This window comes from Thalassophryne amazonica, chromosome 5, assembly GCF_902500255.1.
Source record: "Thalassophryne amazonica chromosome 5, fThaAma1.1, whole genome shotgun sequence".
Taxonomy (NCBI): domain Eukaryota; kingdom Metazoa; phylum Chordata; class Actinopteri; order Batrachoidiformes; family Batrachoididae; genus Thalassophryne; species Thalassophryne amazonica.
In genome coordinates, this window is record NC_047107.1 from 54,680,151 (window position 1) to 54,706,458 (window position 26,308).

The following is a 26,308-nucleotide window of genomic DNA, read 5'->3' on the forward strand; positions in this document are numbered from 1 at the left end:
GCTGTTTTATACTATAACAGGACATTAAGGCTGAATCTCAGTTCTACACCTTGGTCCTTCCCCTTACCACTTCCCCTCCATTTTGCGCGGGCACGAGAGACAGAGGGTTGGCTCAATTCTCTTTTTAGAGCGAGGCGAAGGTGTAGGCGCAGGGCTAAAAACCCCTCTAAACGTTGTGAATCTGGATGCAGGGGTAGGAAGAGCTTACTGCTGTCTCCACCGAAACAAACATGGCGCCGAAAGAGCCACCCAAATGAAAGCGGCTTTCATTACAAATTACGCTGTTTAGAAAGTTATAACTTACTAACTAAAAAAAAAACTTTACAGGCAGTTGTCTATGACAGCAACTAGTATGCTGCTGGATGCATGTTGCGTATGTTGTTGTTCTGAAGAATATCGTAACTTTGCTCGTGCGCTGAGGCGTTATAATGCATATACACACGAACGCTACGATAAGACACTTTTATATCTCACAATGGAGAAAATCGTGATAAAGTATAAGCATGTTAATTTGTATATTCATAAATCTTTGGATAATAGCGATCCCTGCTGTTGGATTTCAAGGTCTGTAACGTGTGTGTATTTTGTAAACAAACAGGGAGCCCTGAGCGCATTCAGGCAGAAAATGAGAAGATTTATCAATGGGTGTAAGATGGAAAATATATATACACACACAGACGCACGTATATGTGTAACACATAACCTGACATCCTAATAGACTATTATTTGTCAAGGAAATTTTTAAAGGAAATAGGGCTGGATGCAAAAAATGGGAGAATTTTAAAAAGAAATATAAGGTTAACAGAACTAGATGCAGCCCATAACATACATACAGGTGCTGGTCATATAATTAGAATATCATGAAAAAGTTGATTTATTTCAGTAATTCTATTCAAAAAGTGAAACTTGTATAATGTATACATTCATTCCTCACAGACTGATATAGTTCAAGTGTTTATTTTAATTACTAATGAATTCATTAATGACTAATCTATCAGTTAATGCTTAATCAATTAACAATATTAATTATTGCTATTAATTATTATTAGTATTATTAACATTAGTTTATTACTAATTAAATTATTAATACTATTAATTATTATAAATTATGAATTAATTAATTGAATTATTAATATGACAAAATTCTCTGACATGATTGCGATGCGTCGAAGAAATCTGAGACTTCTGTTTCTTTGCATTTACGCAGAAAAGCGAGAAAATAAAAAGTGCAAACAGGCTACTACAACAAGTTGCGCTCCGGTTGCCATGTTGACAAACAGTGAAGACGGCAGTTTCAGACGGCAGCCCCCCCCCCCCCCCAAGGCGGGTAGGACCAAGGAGAAGGGGTACAAAAGAGAATTGAGATTGGGCCTAAAGTGTCAACAAGGAGAGAACTGAATACATGCAACAAGTTTTGACATTAACTGTGTGTGTGTGTGTGTGTGTGTGTGTGTGTGTGTGTGTGTGTGTGTACGTCTATATACATACACACACAGTATGTAGTATATAGCACTAGTATATAAAATATATTGCGTGTGGGGATCCATGGGTTCTAGATTGGATAGTGTTTATACAATAGGTAGCTGACATTTTTCAAGGATGGTAATAAATTATACAAAGTGTCTATAATGAGTTCATGAGTTGGAATGGAGTCCCGGATGTTTTTAGAACCTTAGACCAACAGTTTTTAGACTTAGACCCTTTTATTTCCTGTTAATTCTGTAATTTTTTAATTTACTGTCTTAATGTATTTATAAATTGTTTAGGTTCTTGTTATCATATACACACTTATTATTATTGTCAGCATTATTATTTTATTTTATTATTATTTCTATTTTGTCACTTGATTTTTAAATGGGCCACAATGGAAATAAGTGTTTTCCCTTTCTTGTGTCATCCATGCATTGTTAACATATTTACAATTATGTTCTGTACTTGCGTTGAACTTACTAAATAAAATCATGCACACACGCATGCAGGCTTTTAATATATGCATGATTTACCACCGCATGCTGGAATGGGGTGAGTCGAGAATGTAATTATCACATTGTTCAGTGTTGATAGTTAATATCTGTAGTTTATCCAAAAATATTCATCCTATCAACGTTCTGTTTTTCCTTTACCCAAAAATACATAAGCATACCAAACAGCAGATGTCACCTCTCCGCAGTTTCTGTGGTTAAAGTTATACACAGGCACGCACAGCCTTTTGTCTTTTCTGCATTCCTCTGCAAACAGGTGCTTTTAATTTTACACACCCAAAACCCGAGACGGTGGTGGAAGACATCAGACACACTATCCTTCTCACAGCAACGTGACTCTTAACTAAACTGACAAAACCAATTGATCTACAAAAACACAATAAATCAATAACACTAACAACACTCTTAATCTAACATGAACCACAATAACATGCAACACTCTGAACTCCCATGGTGCATTGCAGCACAATATTCATTGTTCACTGTTGCTAGCTAATATTGCTAATTTCTCCAAAAATATTTGTCCTATCAAGTTTTGATTTTCGCAGCTTTCATCCTTGACCCAAAATACATAAGCATAGCAAACAGCAAATGTCAACTCTCCCCAGTTTCTCTGTGAATGAACCCATTCACACACACACACACACACAGAGGCCAATTGGCTATTATAATATAGATATACACACAGCTGCTTTTGGGCTTTAAAGAGCTTTCATTATGTGTGTCATCATGTAAAAGCTTTATTCCAAAGGTAGAATATTCACACACATCAGTGTCTAAAGCCCCTTTCACATTGGCATATTCATAGAGCTGCTCATTGTGGCGTTTCGTCTACGCTGAGTTGAGCAGCTCTCCGCCCACTTTTAGCAGCTCTACATTGTTTTTTCTCCATACGCAGCAGTATGTTGAGGGCTACGCGTGTAGGACGGAAGAAATTAAACATGTTAAATTTTCTTCAGCGTAGAGCACTGAACGCAGTTTTAAGCAGCTCTGCGCAACACAGCGTTACTGCAGGCAAGTCTGTGCTACACGGCGCCTCTCTCTCTCGCTCTCTCTGTGTGTGTCTGATCAAACCTGTGACTTTAAAATAAAAGCGCACTCGCTGCATGTCGGTCCGCTCATCAAATGCCCTGATCGATCAGGTCTGATCAAATCAGCGGACCTGATCGGAGCAACCGGAGGTTTAAAAGTTTAACGAGTCACAGCATTTCATTCACGACAGCCTTTACCACAGCCACACTCGGCAGCATCTGTACACAATGAAAGTGATCCACCAAGACAAAAAATAATAATAATGTTAAATGACTATTTTTAAGCCGCACCACACCTACAGTAGAGAACAGAGCGCACTTTCACAGAGGCAGAAAATAGCAGTAAACTGGGTTAGTAGCGGCATGGTACACGCGACTGTGTGCACATTAAAAAGCGAACACACACAGCTTCCAGTATGAAACGAACACTGAAAAAGGCTGAGTACGCGCGCATTTCGGGCGTATTTAAAGGAAACACAAAGTTGCAATACACAGCTCTACGAATATGCCAATGTGAAAGGGGCTTAATACTAGCCAGTAATTTCAGTGAGCTACTATAGTGTCACTGATGGTCAGGCCAACTTTATGCTTTACTTTGAGCAAAAAAAAAAAAAATTATAACCATATCTTTAGGAACATACACTTGACCCACTAAAAGTATCAAGCAAGCACTTGGTCATAGTTTTGAGGGTTTTATGTTTTGTGTAAATATGTTATTTTCTATTATGTCTGCAGGGTGAGCCTACTAAAAGCATGGTATTCCTGATTTCTTATTGGGGAGAGCAAATTGGCCAGAAAGTGAAGAAGATCTGTGACTGGTAATGACTTACAGTTAAGTGGTTGCTCATTCAGTGGTGACAAGTATATGGAAAAACAAATGTTCTCCCCTCCTTAGCTATCATTGTCACCTGTATCCATACCCGAATAGCAATGAGGAGAGGGATGACGTTGTGGAAGGACTAAGAACTCGGATTCAGGACCTACACACAGTATGTTTTACTTTTTAAAATGCTTGATAACATTCTGGTTCTTAATTGGTGACGTGTGTGTGTGTGTGTGTGTGTGTGTGTGTGTGTGTGTGTGTGTGTGTGTGTGTGTGTGTGTGTGTGTGTGTGTGTGTGTGTGTGTGTGTGTTGGGGGGGGGGGGGTGTTTTTTTTGTTTGTTTTTTCTTTTTGTCCCTTCTTACATCATCGCATTCAGTAAAGGTTAACTTGTAAAATGCATAAAAAAACTTAATATGTAACCCAGAAGTTAAAGTGTAAGATCATAGTGATGAGCCGTAGGATACAGGAATACAACAAGCTGTAGGCAGGTTTGTGGACAGTCTTGTACTTGGTGAATGATTGCATCAAGGGAGGACTTTTTGTTAAGCCAGTTTTCTCTGCATTTCTCAAAGATTAACCCACATATTTTATCTCTGAGCGTGTTAGGGTTATTTAACTTGGATTTTGTGTCCCTGGGATTTTGGTAGCTTTTCCATGGTAGCATGAAACGTTACAACCATCCTCCACAGCACATAATCAACGTGTAGGGATGTAAAATTTCCGTGGAATCGTGGTGTAGTGCAATTAAGTATTTTATTTTAAAACTAGCTAGTTACTCGCCCCAAGGTTTGATTCAGATACTGAAATAAAAGCTTCATCTTCACCAGCAAAGCTATCATCTCCCACCTATCTTGGATTCCAGAGAACTGTTAGGGTGCGACTAAATCTGCCTCAAGAAGAGACAGCTACTACTATTACTACTGGTACTACTAGTGCTACTAGAAAGAAGTCTCTTCGGCTTCTCCCTTGTTTGGCACTCAGGGTCGCCACAGCTAACCTGAGGTGGACCTGCATGTTGAATTGGCACAAGTTTTACTCCAGATGCCCTTCCTGACACAACTTCACATTATATGGAGAAATGTGGCAGGAGTGGGGTTTGAACCGGGAACCTTCCACACTAAAAAACCAAGTGCACTAACCACTTGTTACTTGCAAAAATTAACAGGTAAAATGTTTTAAGGAAAGAAAGAGAATAGAGAAGTATGACACAACCTTTTAGCACACTTACTGATGATTCAACACAAAAGTGTCTCTCACCTTAACTACTGCTGCTACTACTACAGTAAGTACAGGAATTACAGTACAGTACAGGAATTGTGAAAAGACGTGGACATCAGCACTTTTTCAGCACATTGAGACAGACGTGCGGAGGAATTCCGCGCGTCGCGCAACGCCGTGATGAAGCCTCACGGGACATGTTCTGGCACATCCACAATTTCTCGGATAATCACTCGATGGAAAAACCACCGACAGCTGTCTGAACGCCATCTCAAAGCCGTCCTGTGAGACCAAAACGGAGGTGGTTTTGTCTCGCTCCAGTAGCGAATCCATCGTGACGCGCGAAGCCTCTGCTCGGCTTTCCATGACATGGCTGATGTCCAGCTCTTGTGATAACCAGAGAAATGGCACACGATGGTCATGGATCCAGACAGCCATCCGTTTAGAAATGAAATGGTCGTTCAGCCTGTTGATGGCAGCTTCGGAGCGCGGCGCGCCCCACAGCCGCTGCGGGCCGTCCTTAAAGCGACAGTAACACTCCTTATTCTCTACCAAGCCCGTAACATTTTCACCGAAAGCCAGATAAATTTTTCTAATGGTTTCCAGCTACCAGTCTCTAACAGTTTCTGAAAAAATTCTGATGGGAAAAAAAGCCCAAATCATTCCGCCATTTCCTGGCAATGAAACAACGATGAGGGGGCTGGACCACTCCTCACTCAAAGCCTGCTCACAGGTGAATGACACAACCGACAGGCGTGGAAAAACTCACGCATGCGCACGAGGGTTCAAGCTTGTCTGACGCAATCACACATGATTCAAATCCCTATGGTTTTTGAAAAAAATAATAAGGTTGGATACTTTTCTAATAGACCTCGTATATTCTGTAAAACACTGGACATCTTATTTTCATTCAGGACAGAAAAAAATCCTTATTTTCATTACTCCAAGTTATTTTTAAAAAGAAAGCAAGGTATTTTTATTTACAATGTTTTATTTATTTACTTTATTTTTTTATTTTTTATTTTTTGCTGATCTGAAAAATGATCCTATCCATTGCTTAAAAACTGTATCCAATCAGAACTGTGGCTTTTGTGATCCGTGACACCCCAAGTTCAAAATGAAAATTTGTGGTCTCCTCGGTCGATGCAGATCTGTTGAGATCTGAAGCTCACAAATATAAGGGTGTTTAGTCACCTTTCTCTCCCAAAAGATTTATCACTTCTTGTGTGCAGGTACTTCTCAGGACAGAGGACTACCTTAAACAAGTTCTGGTCAGAGCTGCAGAATCCGTCTACACCTGGGTTATTCAGGTTAAGAAGATGAAGGCCATCAATTATGTTTTAAACCTGTGTAGTTTTGATGTTACTAACAAGTGCCTGATTGCTGAGGTGTGGTGCCCTGTTAGTGACCTACCCAAACTGCGGAGGGCGCTTGAAGAAGGATCGGTGAGGAAACTGACACTTAACTAAATTTTTGATGTTATTGCTGTTTTTATATGGCCAGCAGGGAGTACAGAAATGGACTAAGTCTGTGCATCAGTGACATGTTCTTGTGTCTATCAGAACTTAAACAAGCAGTATCATATTTTCACCAAATTTGAACTGGACATCCTAAATGAGTGGATCTCAGACTAATTGGAATTTGAGGACGATTGGCTGTAACAGAGACCCTCTAAAGACCCCTCTTCCCAACTCACTGAACAGAGTATCAATTATGCCCATGTTAACTTCATCAGAATTTATCAAATATTCACCAAATTTGAACAGGAAATTCCAAATGAGTGTATCTCTGGGAAGTTCCTGTTTGAGCATGTGTTCAAGTCAACACTAAGCAAATTGAATGCCATGCTACAAACTACAGATGCGAGATGTTTGGTGCATAAGGGTGCCCTGTTTTTATTTATTTATTTTTTCTTCTTCTTCTGTATTCATCACAGTCGGTGTCTTTTTGTGCATTACTTTTTATGTTAAGCATGTACAACCCCTGGCAAAAATTATGGAATCACCGGCCTCGGAGGATGTACATTCAGTTGTTTCATTTTGTAGAAAAAAGCAGATCACAGACATGACACAAAACTAAAGTCATTTCAAATGGCAACTTTCTGGCTTTAAGAAAAACTATAAGAAATCAGGAAAAAAAAATTGTGGTAGCCAGTAACGGTTACTTTTTTAGACCAAGCAGAGGGAAAAAAAATATGGAATCACTCAATTCTGAGGAAAAAATTATGGAATCATGAAAAACAAAAGAACGCTCCAACACATCACTAGTATTTTGTTGCACCACCTCTGGCTTTTATAACAGCTTGCAGTCTCTGAGGCATGGACTTAATGAGTGACAAACAGTACTCTTCATCAATCTGGCTCCAACTTTCTCTGATTGCTGTTGCCAGATCAGCTTTGCAGGTTGGAGCCTTGTCATGGACCATTTTCTTCAACTTCCACCAAAGATTTTCAATTGGATTAAGATCCGGACTATTTGCAGGCCATGACATTGACCCTATGTGTCTTTTTGCAAGGAATGTTTTCACAGTTTTTGCTCTATGGCAAGATGCATTATCATCTTGAAAAATGATTTCATCATCCCCAAACATCCTTTCAATTGATGGGATAAGAAAAGTGTCCAAAATATCAACGTAAACTTGTGCATTTATTGATGATATAATGACAGTCATCTCCCCATGCCTTTACCTGACATGCAGCCCCATGTCATCAATGACTGTGGAAATTTGCATGTTGTCTTCAGGCAGTCATCTTTATAAATCTCATTGGAACGGCACCAAACAAAAGTTCCAGCATCATCACCTTGCCCAATGCAGATTCGAGATTCATCACTGAATATGACTTTCATCCAGTCATCCACAGTCCACGATTGCTTTTCCTTAGTCCATTGTAACCTTGTTTTTTCTGTTTAGGTGTAATGATGGCTTTCGTTTAGCTTTTCTGTATGTAAATCCCATTTCCTTTAGGCGGTTTCTTACAGTTCGGTCACAGACATTGACTCCAGTTTCCTCCCATTCGTTCCTCATTTGTTTTATTGTGCATTTTCGATTTTTGAGACATATTGCTTTAAATTTTCTGTCTTGACGCTTTGATGTCTTCCTTGGTCTACCAGTATGTTTGCCTTTAACAACCTTCCCATGTTGTTTGTATTTGGTCCAGAGTTTAGACACAGCTGACTGTGAACAACCAACATCTTTTGCAACATTGCGTGATGATTTACCCTCTTTTAAGAGTTTGATAATCCTCTCCTTTGTTTCAATTGACATCTCTCATGTTGGAGCCATGATTCATGTCAGTCCACTTGGTGCAACAGCTCTCCAAGGTGTGATCACTCCTTTTTAGATGCAGACTAACGAGCAGATCTGATTTGATGCAGGTGTTAGTTTTGGGGATGAAAATTTGCAGGGTGATTCCATAATTTATTCCTCAGAATTGAGTGAGTCCATATTTTTTTCCCTCTGCTTGGTCTAAAAAAGTAACTGTTACTGACTGCCACAATTTTTTTTTTCCTGATTTCTTATAGTGTTTCTTAAAGCCAGAAAGTTGCCATTTGAATTGACTTTAGTTTTGTGTCATGTCTGTGATCTGCTATTTTTCTACAAAATTAAACAACTGAATGAACATCCTCCGAGGCCGATGATTCCATAATTATTGCCAGGGGTTGTATATTTGCTGTTTTTCCAGATATTGTTCTTTTCAACTAAAGTTGTAGTAAAATATTACTGTGGTTTGGTGTTATTTCAGAGGAAAAGTGCAGCAGCAGTTCCTTCCTTTGTCAATCGCATTCCCAGCACTGATACCCCACCCACCCTGATAAGAACCAACAAATTTACTTCTGGTTTCCAGAACATTGTGGACGCGTATGGAGTAGGCAGTTACAGAGAGGTTAACCCAGGTCAGTGGGATCCTTGATCTTTTTAGGAAACAATAAATTTTCTTCTTTTTGTGTTTGGCCCACATTAAATGCAAAGCCAGTAATTTATGAACCCATTTAGAGATGTTGGTATATTATGAGGTTTATGATGGGGAAAGGAAAAAGGATGTGCTGCACATTTCTTAAGTCACAAGTTCTTCCTTCCTTTAATTTTCCTCATTCTTTTATTCTAAGTTTTATCATAACTCCTTGCAGATATGAAATGTTACAAGAAAAAAAACAAATCATTTGGTGTCTTCACACAATGCAGAAAGTCCACATCTGTGTGACATGCACTTAAATATAAAATGAACCAATTCAAGTCACGTCATTGGCGAATGTGAATATATCCATAAATGTTTAAAGTTCATGTGAGAGAATCAGTTAATAATAAAGAATGTCGTCATACTTCATGTAGTGGTTATTTAATTCATGCCTTCTTTTCCTGCAGGATTTATTTTATTGTGGTGTAATTAGTTAGTTGCAGTTGTCTTGTGCTTTTGCTGGTCTTTATTGTCCTGTTCAATTTCTTATATCAAACACAGCACTGGAAAATAAAACTGTTTTAATATATGTACTTCAGCTCTGCATAGTTGGATTTTTTAATATGTTTCTTTCTTCTTCTTTTTTTTAATTTTTATTTATTTATTTTTGTTGTCAACCATTTTTAGCTCCTTTCACAATCATTACCTTCCCGTTTCTGTTTGCTGTGATGTTTGGAGACCTTGGTCATGGTGTTATTATGGCTTTCTTTGCCTTATGGATGGTGTTGTACGAGAAAAACACTAAGCTGAAAAACACCAGGAATGAGGTGACTAAGTACTCAAAACTTAAGTAACCCAAAAAAAAGTCCATTCTTTTCATATGTTCAAACTGTAAACAAACTCTGTGTGTGTGCGCGCGCATAGATCTGGAACATGTTCTTCGAGGGTCGTTACATCATCCTAATGATGGGCCTGTTCTCTGTATACACTGGCTTCATATACAACGACTGTTTCTCAAAGTCACTTAACATCTTTGGCTCTGGATGGAACGTTTCAGCCATGTTCCATGCTGGTGTGTGGAAGTGAGTAATTGAGTGCAGGTTACACTGTAACGGCAAAAACAGCATGATGGGAAAATGCACAAGTATTTTTAATCTAGATTGTTTAATGAGCATCCAAAGTGATAAATAATGGATCCAGGATGTGTGGTTGAAGTGTTGTACATACTGTAGTTCCTACTTCTACTCAGTCATTCATTGTTTCATTGCTGTGCCTAACAGGAGAGATGATATCCTTAATAATCAATTTCTTGGCCTTGATCCGACTGTTGCAGGAGTTTTCAGCGCACCGTACCCTCTCGGAATTGATCCGGTGAGTTGACAGTACTGCAGATAATCCCTCATGTATGATGGGGCCACTTTTGTAATGGGTGCACAATGACCAGTGCAAGCTGTGCTCAGTAAAGTTGTCTTAAACGCATGGCATCAAGTTGAGATGAGAGCTGCAAACATGCAAGGGTTTTATTGAAATGAAACACAACTCCACTCCTCTTCCCATGACAAAAAATCCTGTAACAGTGGAATGTGCCGTTCATTTCTAAACTGGACGCTGTCTTGATCCGGTATGTCGTCTGACTAGCACAGGAATTGTGAAAAGACGTGGACATCAGCACTTTTTTTTGGCACATTGAGACGACGTGCGGAGGAGTTCCGCGCGTCGCGGTGGAGCCACATGGCGCAAAGCAACGCCATGATGAAGCCTCACAGGACATGTTGGGGCATGTCCAGCTCATGCTCAATTTCTTGGATAATCACACGACTGAAAAGCAACCGACAGCCGTCTGAAATCCACCTGAAAGCCGTCCTGTGAGACCAACACGGAGGTGGTTTTGTGCCACGTAATGAACGGCTCCGTGGCGCGTCCCTCCGCTTTTCTTTCCATGAAAAAAAAACTCCTGTAACAGTGGAATGTGCCGAAAAAGTGCTGATGTCCACGCCTTCTGCCTTTTTGTGAAAGTCAGTCGATGTCCCGGATCAACAAAGCCTTCACGTTGGAAATGATCTGGTTGTTCCAGCGGGGTTGGAGCCTGTCGATCGGAGCACGGCGCGCTCTCAGCAGTTGTGGGCGGTCTTTAAACCGTCTGGATCACTCCTTAATCTGTGTAATCCCCATAAAACCGTCCCTGAAAGCCATATTAATTTTCCGAACGGTGTCCACCTGGAGGTCTCTCACAGTTTCTGGAAAAAAATTGATGCAGCAAAGCTCCAAATTGTTCAGACATTTATTCGCAATAAAAAAACGACGAGAGGGGTGGACCAGTGCTCACACAAAGCCTGCTCACAGGCGAATGACGCAACCGACAGGCGTGAAAAAACTCACACATGCGCACGAAGGTTCAAGCTTGGCTGATGCAATCACACATGATTCAAATCCATATGGTTTTTGTAAAAAATAAAAAGGTGCGATACTTTTTGGACAGACCTCATAGCGTCGCAGCCATATAATAAAACTGTTTGTGTTGTCTCCCTGTTGTAAAGATTTGGAACTTGGCATCCAACCGCCTCACGTTTTTAAACTCCTATAAGATGAAGATGTCTGTGATATTGGGGATCATACATATGAGCTTTGGAGTCATTCTTAGCACTTTTAATCACTTGTAAGTACGTTTAATGTGCATGTTTTCACATTATTTGGTTTTAATATGAAATTTTGTCATCTCAAATCCTGTTTTCTTTTTCTCCACACACAGGCACTTTAGAAAACGATACAACCTGTACTTGGTATTTCTCCCTGAGCTTGTGTTCCTGCTGTGTGTGTTTGGCTACCTGGTATTCATGATATTCTACAAGTGGCTAGCCTTCTCCCCTCTGGAATCTAAAGTGGCACCAAGCATCCTTATTCATTTCATAAACATGTTCCTTATGCAAGATGATGAAGAGCAGCCGCTGTACAAAGGACAGGTGAGAAACTTATATTTCTACAGCTCCTGTGCCAATCCAGTTTTGACTGAAGCCCTAGTCTTCTGACTAACTGAAGCCTCCTGATTAATTTGTTGCTGACCTCTGTACATGGGATTGAGTGGCGCTATCTTGTTGGGTCACAGCCACAGAAGTCACTGCCCACCATATTGTGTATTTAAGTCAGTCGTGAATGAGCAAAGCAGTATTGTGAGCATAACACAATATTTGTATGAGGTGCTAACGGGGAATTGTACCAGTTGGCTGGTAAATGAAATTTTCCCACATATTAAGAGGAATTGAGCATTCCCAAACATTGCGGTTTCTGGTTGTTGGAATCGGCCACACTGAGCCAAATTCAGCCAAGCACCACTCTGTGCATGCATGAAAAAAAGACGTGGCAGGCTTTTTTTTTTCTCTTTTTCTTTTAAACTTGCACTTGCATTGACAAAACACTCAGTAAAATAACAATCTAACACAAATGTAGGTTACCCCATGTCACTTCTAGTCAGTATAATTGTTACCGTAGTGGTTACAATTTTTATATCAGCTGTGAGAATAGAAAATAAACTTGAAATATTAGGAGCCGATAGGAGCGTGATATGAGCCAACTGACTACTGATAGCTTCACTTAATGCAGTCAGTTTACATCACATAGTACATGGTTTAGTTCAAGTAGGAGCACTACCTATGCTGGGCTCAGTGCGGTTGATGGTTCCAAATGATACCATAATGGCAAGGTCACACGGCATACGACGATTGCTGAACGAAGGGAAAAAAGTCACAAATCGTTGAGAAAAAGTGGACAAACGAGCTTTATCACTGAATAGCCTGCGAACCAAGAGTGCAAAAGGGACGAAACAGGAACAGAACGAATCCGAAGGTAACGTCAATCTCGATGCTTTAAACGAAATGCGCCTGGAGCCACTGCTGGCGCAGTGTGTGTCTGCATCTCTGCGTTCCAGGACTCTGCGCTGGGACAGAGCTCATAGGGCCTGAGTTCTGGAGAGGCTGCAAACAGAAGCGCATGATCCGACCCACTGTGGAAATCTGTGCGCACGTTGGTGGATCCACCAGTTCTGGTTCCTCGTCCAGAACAAAAGAGGGATCATCTCCTTCATCATCAAAATCCTCACTGTCTGGTTCAGACTCTGACGACATGCTGCATGCTCAGTCTTGCTCCAGTTTAAAAACAAAAACAAAAAAAAAAACTGAAGCGCTTACTCAGCATTCATAAGGCGCCTCATTTGTACAAAAAAAACCCACCACACAAACCATACACGCTAAATTCTCCAACAAAATTATATACACTGCAAACACCAAATATTTCTCAAATCTCTCAAATACAAAAACTCTCATCGCTGTCTGTACACTTGAAATGCGCGCATACTCAGCATTTTTCGCATGTCGTGTTCGTAGATTTGCTTGTAGCTGTGTATGTTTGCTTTTAATGTGTGCGTTCTGTCGTGTTGCCTCACTCCTGCCTTCTTTTTTTTTTGTGGGGGGGTGCTGTAGAAATGTGCTCCTTTCTCAAAACAGTAAAGCAAACGGCACTCAGGTTTGAAGATGTACAGCGGGACACACTGCTTCCTTGTCAGGGCTGGGAACATCAGATTTCAACGTTCAGAGTCCTTCTGCCCCCCCCCCTCCAAAAAAGTAGAAAATATTGCCATTTAAACTCACAAGCAAACTTAAATCTGTCTGTCTGCATCTGAGAGATATAACAACTTTCCAAAATTCCCATGGGCTGTTTAGGTTATTAGTGGTGACAGACAATATTCTGATTTGACTTTATTTATAAAAGAAGTACATTTGTTTCTTAGTTTTCAAAACAGCGATCAGTGAAGTTATTACTGTTAATTTCCACTGTTCACTGGAGACATGCCAGCATGCTTCAAGGCCTCCACCATCACCCCCTCCCCACCCCCAAAAGCAAAGAACGTCAGGACTTAAGATCCAGTTGTTATAAGAGTCAGGCAGGCTGTGATAGTGACCAACTCGGATTTTGCTCAAACTTTGGTAACTGGATGCACCCTCCACCAAACTAACATACATCAAAAAATTTGGCCATATTCCCTATGGTGACCTTGCCAGGGGTCATCAAACTTCACACCCAGTATGGCCTAAAACTGGAATTTGGTGAACAGGGAAGTTTTAGACAGCTCTTACATGAAATGCGTTCAATCCCCCAAAGTGCTTTTGTGATCTAAGTATTATAGGACAGTTCTTCAAAATAATCACTAATTTGGGTTGGGGGATTGAACGCATTGACTATAGGGGGCGCTTCAAGTTGGCGAATTCCAGAAATACCCATATTTGTGAAGGCTATTACTCAATACGTAAGATGTTTATTGTATTAGAAAGGGCAAAACACCAGGCGGCAACAAAGTGGTCAACTTTGTGGTGTTCATACAACCTTGGCGCCCTCTGGTGGCCAATGCGTTTAATGAATCAAACTGCATTTTTCAGAAGATTAACATGTATTGTGTTAATATCAATTGAAACATCTTTGGGGGGACGGGTATCTCAATAAGCTATTAATTAATTAATTAAGCAGTTATCATAGCCAACAATAGATGGCACGCCTATCTGGGCTATTTTGCTAGGCCTAGGCACAAAAGAAAGTTTTCAGTATTGCTAGTCACCATTTTATCTTCATCATGTAGGGCCAATAATGCTTACGTCACCATGTGGAGGATTCCCATGCCAATTAAATGCTTTTTTTTTTATTATCAAAAACTGGCAAGTCCCCCAAAGATTTTCCAACTGATTTGTCTAAAAGGATTAGTTTCAACAGAAATGCAGTTTATAATTCATTAAATGCTTTGGCCACCAGGGGGTGCCAAAGTTGTATGAAAAACACAAATTTGACTACTTTGGCGCCGCCTGGTGACCAAACCACAATCCCCCACTGATTTTTTTTTTTTTTTTTTTTGAAAGAGGGTAAGTGTTGCCCTTTCTAATACAATAAAAATCTTGCTGGGGGATTAAACGCGTATTGAGTAATAGCCTTCACAAATATGAGCATTTCTGAAAATTTGTCAATTTGAAACGCCCCCTGTAGTCAACACGTTCAATCCCCCAACCCAGATTAGTGATTATTCTGAAGAATTGTCCTCCTATAATACTTAAATCACAAAAGTACTTTGGGGGGATTGAACGCATTTCATGTAAGAGCCGTCCAAATCTTTCCTGTTCACCATATTTCGGTTAAAGGCCATTATGGGTGTGAACTTTGATGACCCCTGGTGAGGGCACCGTATGGAATTTGGCCAAAATTCTTGGTGTATGTTTGTTTGGTGTTGGGTGCATCCAGTTACCAAAGTTTGAGCAAAATCTGAGTTGGTCACTATCACAGCACATGTAAACTGCCTGATTCTTATAAAAAATTGGCTCTTAATGACTACAGATCCGTCACCCTGACCTCTATGGTGATGAAAAACTTCAAGCGCCTTGTCCTCAGATACCTCAATGCCATCTCTGACCCACACTTGGAGTTTGCCTACTGAGCCAACAGGTCTGTAGACGACACCATTAACACAGCCCTCCACTTAATCCCGCAGCATTTGGACTCCCCAGGAACCTATGCCAGGATTCTGTTTGTGGACTACAGTTCTACTTTCAACACAATCATCCCGGCCCTGCTGCAGGACAGGCTCTCTCAGCTTGGTATGCCTGACTCCACCTGTACGTGGATCACTGACTTCCTGTCCAATAGAAGGCAGCATGTGAACCTGGCAGGCACGTCTCCAACACACAGTTCATCATCACTGGATCCCCCCAAGGCTGGGTTCTTTCTCCTTTACTCTTCTCCCTATACTCCAACAGCTGCACCTCCAGTCAGCAGTCTGTGAAGCTCCTGAAGTTCACGGGCGATACAACCCTCACTGGACTCATCTCTGATGGGGATGAGTCTGCCTTCAAGACAGTGAAGATGGTTGTTGACTTCAGAAAGAACCCAGTCCTGTGTGACTCCCCAGTTGCCATTCTGGAGTCCTTCTGCTACATGGAGATCACCATCGCCCAGTACCTCGAGTAGGAGCTGAACATCAGCTCTCATCAAGAGAGCACAACAAAGGATGTACTTTCTGCGGCAGCTGAGGAAGTTCAACCTGCCACAAACGATGATGGTGAACATCTACACTGCCATCACTGACTCCATCATCTTTGTCTGTCACCACTAATAACCTAAGCAGCCACAGAAATTTTGGAAAGTTAACTCTCTCTCTCTGTGAGGAAAAGCTCTCAATGACATGTTTTGTGTCCCTCGTGTTTTCACTGAAGCAGTTTTTCAGCTCCCTCTGATTGAAATGTTCTCCAGTCTGAACTGAAACTTCAGAATGACTTCCTTGAACACCTCCCAGTCTATTTAATGACATCGCGAATGGGATTGTTTTGCACAATGCCTATGTTTCTAAAACTAAGTCTGCCTGATGCTTTACATCATGTGCAGTGTTATTATGACCAAGTCAATTGTATTTTATTTATCACCATCATTGTCATGTTGACGTTAACCTGTCCACTGACGCTGCCTTTCCTGCTGTCTTTCTTGGCTTGGCCATCCTTGCAAAAGAGGCTTCAATCTCAGTGGAATTCTACCTGGTTAAATAAAGGTTATTATTATTATTAAATCTGATGGTCTGTGTTCTGTTACTGTCCACAAGGAGGTGCAGCAGGGTTCTGTATTGGGTCCCCTTTTATTTATTATTCATACCAAGTTTTTGGGCTTTAATCTGTCAGATGCTAATTTGCATTTTTATTCTGATGGCACAGTTATTTATTGCTGTGGTTACCTCTTGTAAAGGCCGTTGAATGCCTGCAGAAAGCCTTTGTTGCTGTTCAGCACTCATTATTTCAGCTGAAATTAGTTCTCAGTGCAGATAAGACTAAGCTTATGTTATTTTCTAACTCTAAGTGGTCACAAATGATTCCCTCAGTGACCACTCTGGAGGGAAATGAAATTGAGGTGGTTCACATGTTAAATACCAGGGTGTCTGGATTCATGACTCCCGCTTTCAAGCTGCGTGTGGACAGATTTGTGAAGAAGCTGACGCTTAAACTGAGTTTTTATTTTCAAAACAAGCTGTGTTTTTCTTTTAATGTAAAAAAGCAGACTTTTTTCTGTGTTGGATTATGGAGATCTTTTATATCTTTTCTGGAGATCTTTTATATCTTTTCTGCTCAATGTCTTGGCACAGTAGACACTCTTTACTGTGATTCTCTGAGGTTCATTACAAACAGCAAAGTGTTAACACCCCACTGTCAGTTGTACTCTTGGGAGTGGCCTGCTCTGGCCACCATAAGGACCAGTCATTGGTAAATGGTAAATGGACTGCATTTATATAGCGGTTTTCCATCTGCATCAGATGCTCAAAGCGCTTTACAATTATGCCTCACATTCACCCTGATGTCAGGGTGCTGCCATACAAGGCGCTCACTACACACCGGGAGCAATAGGGGATTAAAGGCCTTGCCCAAGGACCCTTAGTGATTTTGCTTATATAAAGTAATATTCGGACTGTTGCCTTCCTACTTTTATACTTTAATTGTAAAGAGAAGTGCTGGTCCTTACTCTTTCCGCTAACAAGATTACTATTGCTTTCTGTTCCATGTGCCGTGCAGAAGAGGGCTTTTGTCCACTCCGCAGCTTTTGCCTGGAATAAGTTGCAAGACGAGTGTAAATTAAAAGTATTAATTTCACTGAGCGCTTTTTTTTATAGTATGCTTGTAATTTAATTTTTTTTTTTATCTTTTTATTTACCTTTTGTTTGTGTAAATGTGTAACTGTGCTTTGTATTTGCTGCTGTTTATCTTGACCAGTACTCCCTTGGAAAAGATGTTCTTAATCTTGATGGGAGTTTTTCTGGTTTAAAAAAAAATTTTTTAAATGAACACATGCCACTCCTGCAAAGCTCAGAGTGGCAGACGGGAATCTTACAGCTGCGCTGCAGTCACAGTTGGATAAAAGAAGCGTAAAATGCCTATAATCAATAAGGAGGGAAACATATTTGATTAAAAAAAATGAAACCATGTATAAAAGAGGAAGTTAATTTATGAGATTTTCCTGTCTAAACCCCACTGTTGGTTTGCCATATGTGGCTGTGTGATCAAGCAGTCAGTAGAATGCACGTGGGTTCGATTACCAGTTCTGATCATGCATGCACAGGCGCTGCATACAGGGATTGGACGCACGCACGCGCTTCATCTTCTCTGCAGCTGATTCACTCTGGATGAGTGCAATAACTGTTTGGATGTGTTATAGCGCACATACGCGCGCACAAATGGACTGTTTCGTACATGATGTAGCAACTCAAATGTTCAAAAAAGAATGCAGCCATTTGCAATCACATTGGGTTTTCTGTTTTCATATGTCACACCTCTGTGGATCAAAGCTGTTCAGATGCAAATGTCCACTGCTGCTGGAACTTTTTCCACACTTGATGCTCAAAGTCTCACATCTGTAAACTGCCGCCTGGTTTGCACAAATGGAGGCGCAGTTCGCTCTGAGAGATCACAGTAGATGATACGAAATAGCTCCATGGAAACAAACAAGGCTGATTGTACTCCTGCAAAGCCCCCTGCTGCGAACAAATACACAGTGATGATGGATCACTTCCTCAAAACTTTTGAACTGTCTGACTGAAAGGGCCAGCAGGCTCCTCTCTCTGCATGGTGGAGGATAGCAAGCCTTTCAGAGTTCATGGACATAATGCTGCAGCTCCGGCCGGTCTTCTTGTGCAGCATCTCTCTCCTCTGGTGTGCGCAGCACTGGAACAACACCACAATCACGGGCTGTGCTGGTGGAGGAGGCCGACAAATTCTTCCTGGCCAGCCAGCACCACATCACCACTGCACGACTGCGGCAACACTCGCCACTTCACACGCAGCAGCAGAAGCCCTACATCACACACCAGCTCCGCTGCAGAGGAGCTGCATCTCTCCTCCACAGCAAACCGGCTTCTGTACTGTGTGAAAACATTCAGCTGGTCGAACAAAGTCAAACAAAATGCCATTGTTACAAAAACTAAATAAACGATGGAAAAAAACAAAACGCCAAGAATTACAGCAAAATGAAATACGGACAAATTGAGGTTTTTGGCGGCATTCGTTCAAATTTTTCAACAGTTTAAAAATCCTGGCAAAGCAGGAACAAAGCTGTGTGAATGTTAAATGATGCCAAGTCCAGATTTCTTGTTTTGTTTGGGCTTCATTGCCCTTCGTTAAACACCGTGTGACCGGGCCATACAGGATAACCAAGGCTTTGTTTGCTTCCAACCCTTAAATGGAAATTAGCTGAAGAAGTGGATTTTTACCAAAGCAAAGTCTGGTCTCCAAAGTTGTCTGTAAAGGGCATTTTGTCACAGGTCATGTTTTTTTTACACAATTAATTCCAGGATATGACCAGTGATAATCTAGTATAAGCATGGGCGTTTGTGTTTGTACGATGGCATATTAAGGCCGTATTAGTTTCTTTTTTTACCCTTGAATATCCTCAGTTTCGAGTTTAAGCACCACAGGGGCTGCTGGGTAAATTCAAAGGCAATCACAAATGCAAAACGAACACACAAAAAATAAATAAATAAAAAATAAAACTCAAAACACTGTCATCTTTATCAAAAGCAGTAAATCGCAGGATTAGGAGTCACAGTTATCGCTATATTATATGAAAATTCAGTAAGGTATATCTTATATATTATATTCCAATTCTAAGGTGGAACTATGCTAGTATATAAAGGTATATCTAAAAAGGAAGAGTAAAATAGGAGAGTAGAAAAGAGTAATTATGTTTAGAAACAGTTAACGGAGCTGCGTTCACAAACAAAACAAATGCACACACAATAAATAAATAAAACCCCAAACAGTCATCGTCTTTATAAAAAGCAGTAAATCACAGTATTAATAATTACAGTTTATCTCTGTATTATATTTCTAAACACAGGAATGGCTCACCAGTGTTGCATTCAATGTGACCGGTAAAATCTACACCTCATCCGTCGCATTGCACTTCCCCACTGAAGAAAACCCATGTATGTTTTGCCTTTACATAACAATACAGTAATAAGTATCTTTTCACTTTAAAAAAAGTAAAGATTTGCATGTACACTCTGTCTTTAAAGCAGACAGTCTATTTACGCTGAGGGAACAGCTCATCTCAACAGAACACTGGTGCTGTTGTCGCTGCTCTGATTGCTTCCCCTGTCTTTTATGAAAATATGCTGAATTTATGTAGAAATGATTGTTGTACAAAAGCTTCAGATATCTGTCGCTGAGATAAATGATGACTGGATTGCAGTTTTAAGCAGAAACGAGGCGATAATCTGAATTGCTGCTGTGCAGTGAAGGCAGGGAGAGGGCTGACCTCCTCACAGCAGCCTGGCTGTTGCAGACACACAACAGACAGGAACTAACGTATGATTTTATGGTTTCCAAATGTTTTTGCCCATTAACCTTTACTCACTTTACCAGCAAAAATTTTTTAGCGGACCGAAAGTTTACGGAAGTAAATTCAGTGGAAGCTAATTTGCCTGCTGATGGTTTTCAAAGTTAGCTGAAAAGCTAATCTGCAAATGAAAAAGTTAGCTTCATTAATTAGCCGTTAGCGGACTAGTGGAACTGATAGAATTTTTCCAAGGACCTGTCTTTTCTGTTGTATTTTGAGAGCAGGTCTGTCAATGACAGATGGTATGAATAACAAGAGGTGTGTGTTTGGGGGGGGGGGGCACAAGCATAACTGAGACAATTGATAAAGTTTCTTGATCTTCCTAGTCAGATATTTATAATTTTACAGCAGCTGACTTCTTGCTGGTCACAAAGATGTTCAATTCACCAGGTCACGTCTTCAAGACTGAGGAGTGACATGGACAAGTAGCGTAAATATGCACGAGTGTAACGTTTTTTATTCTTGATTCTTACAGGCAGGCTTGCAGATATTTCTGGTGGTAATTGCTGTGCTCTCAGTGCCCATGTTACTCCTGGGAAAGCCCCTCTACCTTTACTGGCTCCATAGTGGAAGTCACCGCCTTGGAATGTACAGGGTGAAGTACTATAGTGTTTGTGTTATTTATGTCTGTTTGTGCACATGGATATGAAACATGCATTCTTGAGCTGTAAAATATAGCACTTATCGTACCTCTGTATTCTTAGGGATATGAGCGAGTGCGACACGACAGCGACGAGGAGCTCTACCTTCTGAGGGCTGAGGAAATGGAGGAAGGCAGTGGTCACAGTGACGTCTCCAGTAGTGGAGAACACCAGACAGTGGAGGTACACTATTGGACAGTTACTCATTAATGTTCAGTATCCTTATAAAGGCAATTATTAGTTGTTTACTGAATTAATGCTGTTGTTTATGATAGTTCGACTTTGCAGATGAGCTCCTCCACCAATCCATCCACACAATAGAGTATTGTTTGGGGTGCATCTCCAATACAGCCTCCTACCTCAGGCTCTGGGCTCTGAGCCTGGCACATGCACGTGAGTATCGGTGGAGCATCAAATGAGATCTAATAACTTTAGCACAGCCTCTGTATTCACACATCGAAATTCATTCCGTATCATGTTGCCATCTCGTCTGTTATTTTTTCTTGACAAAGCTCACATGAACAAAGTACAACAAAGAATTTTAAAACATGCAAAACAAGAACAGAAAAGTTAGTCATGTTCTAGTCCTTTAGCAGTTGCCATCCAAAAACCTTCCTCAGACAGGCTGCAACCTCATATAGGGGATCACTGACACCACAGGGTGCTACTATCAATTGCAACCATCTGCAAAATGTGTCCAGCTGTCACATCTCAGTTAAAGAAAAGAAGCAAACAATCAGCTGGAACAATTCTCACAGCACAATTTTTCAGCAGTAAAATAACAGAAGCCCGCTTCAGTCACCAGTATTTCATGCTGAGGCACACACTCCACCACCTCATCTAACTCCAGAAATCTTCCTTCTCCATCTTGCAACACCTCTGTGGGGCATATGCACTGATGACATTCATTATTGCTCCTTCAATTCCCAACTTGACACTAAAAGCTAAAGCTAAAAGAACAACAAAGGACGACCCCAGGATTAAAAAAAACGAGGACTTAAAACATCAATAGATTAAAAAGCCTAAAAATATGTCAAACCAAGCCAAAGGATAAAAATGTGCTGTTCATAAGAACAAGATAAAAGAAACAATACAAAAAAATAAATACATAAGTTATATTGCAGGTTCTCTCACTTGTTAACAGCACTGATTTTAATGTTGTTTTTATAACGTTTGGTTTTACAAGCAGGTACCCTGAACCTCCGACCTGAAGGGAGCATCTGAAACTCACCATTAAGACTGTGGGAGTTTTCTCTTATAATTGAACCAGCTGTCCTCTGTACCTGTTTAGTGTACAGGGATCCTGGATGAAGCTGAGACTCTGCTCAGCTCTGCTCAGCTTGCTTGACAATTTCACAATTTGGTTTAAATAATTTTTGTTTTTGAGGGACGCGCTTCCAAACCATGAAACAAGGCTAAAAGATAAAATTGATTCTTTAAAAGTACGTTAAAACAAGGTCAGCATGGTTTTGTCAGTGCTAAAAGTGGACAGTTTTCTCAGACAATACAGGTGCCGGCGTCCCCTTTTGTACACCGCTTTACAGTTTGCCTCAAAGTTCAGTTTATCTATGACATTTCCAAGATATCTATATGTACTGACATTCTCCACTGTCTGACCTTTTAGAACTGTTACCTATTGATTGGGGGCACTATTTTTGCAAAAGTCAGTGATCATGTGTTTTGTTTTAGAAATGTTCATCTCAAGCAGACTTACTGCACCAGTCAAGGAAATCAGTAACAACTGGGCCCTGTCTCCTATCATTGTTTTTCAGCAGGCTCACAGTAACTGTGTCATCTGCATCCTTTAAAATAATTTTATCCTCTCTGCTACTACAGCACATCTTTGTATGTAGAAGATGAACAAGAGAGGAGAGAGCACCCATCCTTGTGGGGATGTGTGCTAAACAACTTTCTGATCCGAAACAGTTCCATTCACTCTCCCTTTCTGTGTCCTGTCACATCACGATATAACAGTTTGAACCTCTGATGCTCCTGGTCTTATTTCCCTTCCACTTGATCTCTTGAACACACAGTATGTCTACCTTTCTCCTCTCCGTATCAGCCAACACTCTCTCTTTACAAGTCATGCTGCCATTGTTAAAAGTAAAAACTCACGCTTCCACATTTCTAGCTTTCTTGCCCTGTCGCTGACTACCGACACATTCTCCTCTGCTTCTTCGCCCATCAGAACCCAATTTTCACTGCCATCTTGTTGTACAATAAGTAAATAAAAACAGTAAGAAGCAGCTGAGGTTGAAGGTGGTGGGTTTTTTTTTTTTTAGTGCACGGCAGAGCTATTATACTATTAAAAAAAAAATATATGCTTAGATATTGGATTAACTTTTGTGTACTTGCAGTTTGTTTGAAAGTGTAATTTCTAGGAAAATACAAGTATTTGATCAGGTCTCTATTGACAGACACTGTAAATGCCTCATATCAGGATCGGGAGCACAAAAAAAAAACAAAAAAAAAAAAACCCCACCCGATCAGGACATATCTTAATACATTTACAATGAGACTTCAGTGTAGATTTACTGCAGTGCATAAAATCACATCATAATGGAAATCATGGGACAGTTTGGATTCAAACAAAATGTGGCATCTTGCACTAAGGACTATAGTGCTCTCCTGGATCACACTGAAAAAACAGACAAGTGTGTATGTAGTGGTTGTAGAGCTTTGTAATGTCAAAAGATTGGTTCTTCTATTTGGGATAAAAAAAACAAACTAAACATTTTATGTTAGCTGAAGCTTGCAAACCACAAAATTTCAGTGTATCATTTTATAACCGATCTGATGCACACATTGTCAGAGTTGATCACAACCCTTTTTTTTAATCAGATGGTGGAGGTAAACACTCTGTTCAGTTGTAAATAAGCAACAGTGCCCTTAGTGGCCACCAGGACCCCATAAATAGCAACAAGGCTTCACAAGCAACTTGATAGGCCTGTCGATTGTGACATATCATTGGCATAAGAGGTCCACTGGTCTTCACCTGGATCCTTCAGTCCCCAAAATATCAGAGCTGAATATGCCATAGTTTTTACAGTTAATAACATAACTTTTTTTGTAGGTCAAGGTCAACTTTATTGTCCCATTAGGGAAATTTGTCTTGGGCATTGCACAGTTAAAAAGGACACAAATCAGATAAAACACAATAATTAAAATCTAAACTAAAATCAGGAAATACATTACAATGACAACATAGAGACATTTAACTATTTAAAGTATTAAGAAAAGTGGCAGGTGCTAAAGTGCTGATGTTTGTTGCACGTTGTTCTATTGCACTAGTTGCTAGCATTGTTTAGCAGTTTGATAGAAACTGGAACAAATGATAATTTGAGACGATTTGTTTTACACTTTGGTATACGAAATCTTCTTCCTGAAGGGAGAAGTTCATACTCTGAGGACAGTGGGTGAGTGGAGTCTCAGCAGATTTTTGTTGCCTGTGTCATAACTGACTAGTTATACAGCTTCTCAATGGACTCATTTTTCCATACCAGTTATTTTCATTGCTGTTTTGTGCATGGGTAGACATATTTTTGAGTTGAACTGTAAGGTTAGCAAACCAGACAGTGATTCCATATCTAATTAGGCTCTCTAAGATAGCTTGGTAAAAAAAATTAGCATGATCTGATTGCTAACACCATAAAGCCTCAGTCATCTCAGAAAATACATTCTCTGCTGCAGTTTGTTGCACAAATGATCAATGTGTAATTTCCAGTTTAGCAAATGATCGATATGGACCCCTAGATATTTATATGTTGCCACCTGATTTATAGTTTGGTCTGAAATGACTACTGGTTTGTGTGTTGTCACCTGTCTTGGGTCAAAAACTATCTCTTGTATTTTTGACACGTTTAAAATCAGATGGTTTTTGTCACACCACTTAATAAAGATGTCAGTCTCATTGTAATAGACAAAAGGGTCCATGTCCTTATGCAAGAGGCTCACGATTGCTGTCATCTGCAAATTTGAAAAATAAAATTATTGGGGTGTACTTTCCTGCAGTCATTAGTATAAATTGTAAAAAGTATTGGTGAAAGCACACAGCCTTGTGGAACTCCTGTATTAGTGTTTAATATCTGATGATGTCTGATTAAGCTTCACTTGCTGTGTGCGGTTAGTTAAAAAAGAATAAAACCATTTTATAAGAATTGCATTGACATTCATGTACTTCAGTTTCCATAAAAGTAGGTCGGGTTGCACAGTATTAAAAGCCAAGCTAAAATCAATAAATAAAGTGCGAACACAAGGCTTTTTGGGCGCTGGTATTATAATATCAATCAATTTTATTTATATAGCGCCAAATCACAACAGTTGCCCCAAGGCGCTTTATATTGTAAGGCAAGGCCATACAATAATTACGTAAAAACCCCAATGGTCAAAACGACCCCCTGTGAGCAAGCACTTGGCGACAGTGGGAAGGAAAAACTCCCTTTTAACAGGAAGAAACCTCCAACAGAACCAGGCTCAGGGAGGGGCAGTCTTCTGCTGGGACTGGTTGGGGCTGAGGGAGAGAACCAGGAAAAAGATATGCTGTGGAGGGGAGCAGAGATCAATCACTAATGATTAAATGCAGAGTGGTGCATACAGAGCAAAAAGAGAAAGAAACACTCAGTGCATCATGGGAACCCCCCAGCAGTCTAAGTCTATAGCAGCATAACTAAGGGATGGTTCAGGGTCACCTGATCCAGCCCTAACTATAAGCTTTAGGAAAAAGGAACGTTTTAAGCCTAATCTTAAAAGTAGAGAGGGTGTCTGTCTCCCTGATCCGAATTGGGAGCTGGTTCCACAGGAGAGGAGCCTGAAAGCTGAAGGCTCTGCCTCCCATTCTACTCTTACAAACCCTAGGAACTACAAGTAAGCCTGCAGTCTGAGAGCGAAGCGCTCTATTGGGGTGATATGGTACTATGAGGTCCCTAAGATAAGAAGGGACCTGATTATTCAAAACCTTATAAGTAAGAAGAAGAATTTTAAATTCTATTCTAGAATTAACAGGAAGCCAATGAAGAGAGGCCAGTATGGGTGAGATATGCTCTCTCCTTCTAGTCCCCGTCAGTACTCTAGCTGCAGCATTTTGAATTAACTGAAGGCTTTTCAGGGAACTTTTAGTACAACCTGATAATAATGAATTACAATAGTCCAGCCTAGAGGAAATAAATGCATGAATTAGTTTTTCAGCATCACTCTGAGACAATTAGTTTTTCAGCATCACTCTGAGACAAGACCTTTCTAATTTTAGAGATATTGCGTAAATGCAAAAAAGCAGTCTTTGAATGACATATCCTGATCAAAAATGACTCCAAGATTTCTCA

General features: G+C 40.3%; 1 protein-coding gene across 1 annotated transcript in view; it reads left to right on the forward strand.

Moving 5' to 3' along the window:
* Positions 1 to 26,308, forward strand: part of atp6v0a2b (ATPase H+ transporting V0 subunit a2b) — an 82,187-nt gene that overhangs the window by 48,070 nt on the left and 7,809 nt on the right. Inside the window, exons 7-18 of the mRNA XM_034170292.1 lie at positions 3,749 to 3,831; positions 3,909 to 4,002; positions 6,289 to 6,501; positions 8,800 to 8,950; positions 9,640 to 9,779; positions 9,877 to 10,034; positions 10,233 to 10,323; positions 11,490 to 11,608; positions 11,702 to 11,912; positions 20,825 to 20,944; positions 21,054 to 21,173; positions 21,266 to 21,383. Coding sequence (XP_034026183.1) covers positions 3,749 to 3,831; positions 3,909 to 4,002; positions 6,289 to 6,501; positions 8,800 to 8,950; positions 9,640 to 9,779; positions 9,877 to 10,034; positions 10,233 to 10,323; positions 11,490 to 11,608; positions 11,702 to 11,912; positions 20,825 to 20,944; positions 21,054 to 21,173; positions 21,266 to 21,383 — 1,618 coding nt within the window. The remainder of the gene's footprint in view (positions 1 to 3,748; positions 3,832 to 3,908; positions 4,003 to 6,288; positions 6,502 to 8,799; positions 8,951 to 9,639; positions 9,780 to 9,876; positions 10,035 to 10,232; positions 10,324 to 11,489; positions 11,609 to 11,701; positions 11,913 to 20,824; positions 20,945 to 21,053; positions 21,174 to 21,265; positions 21,384 to 26,308) is intronic.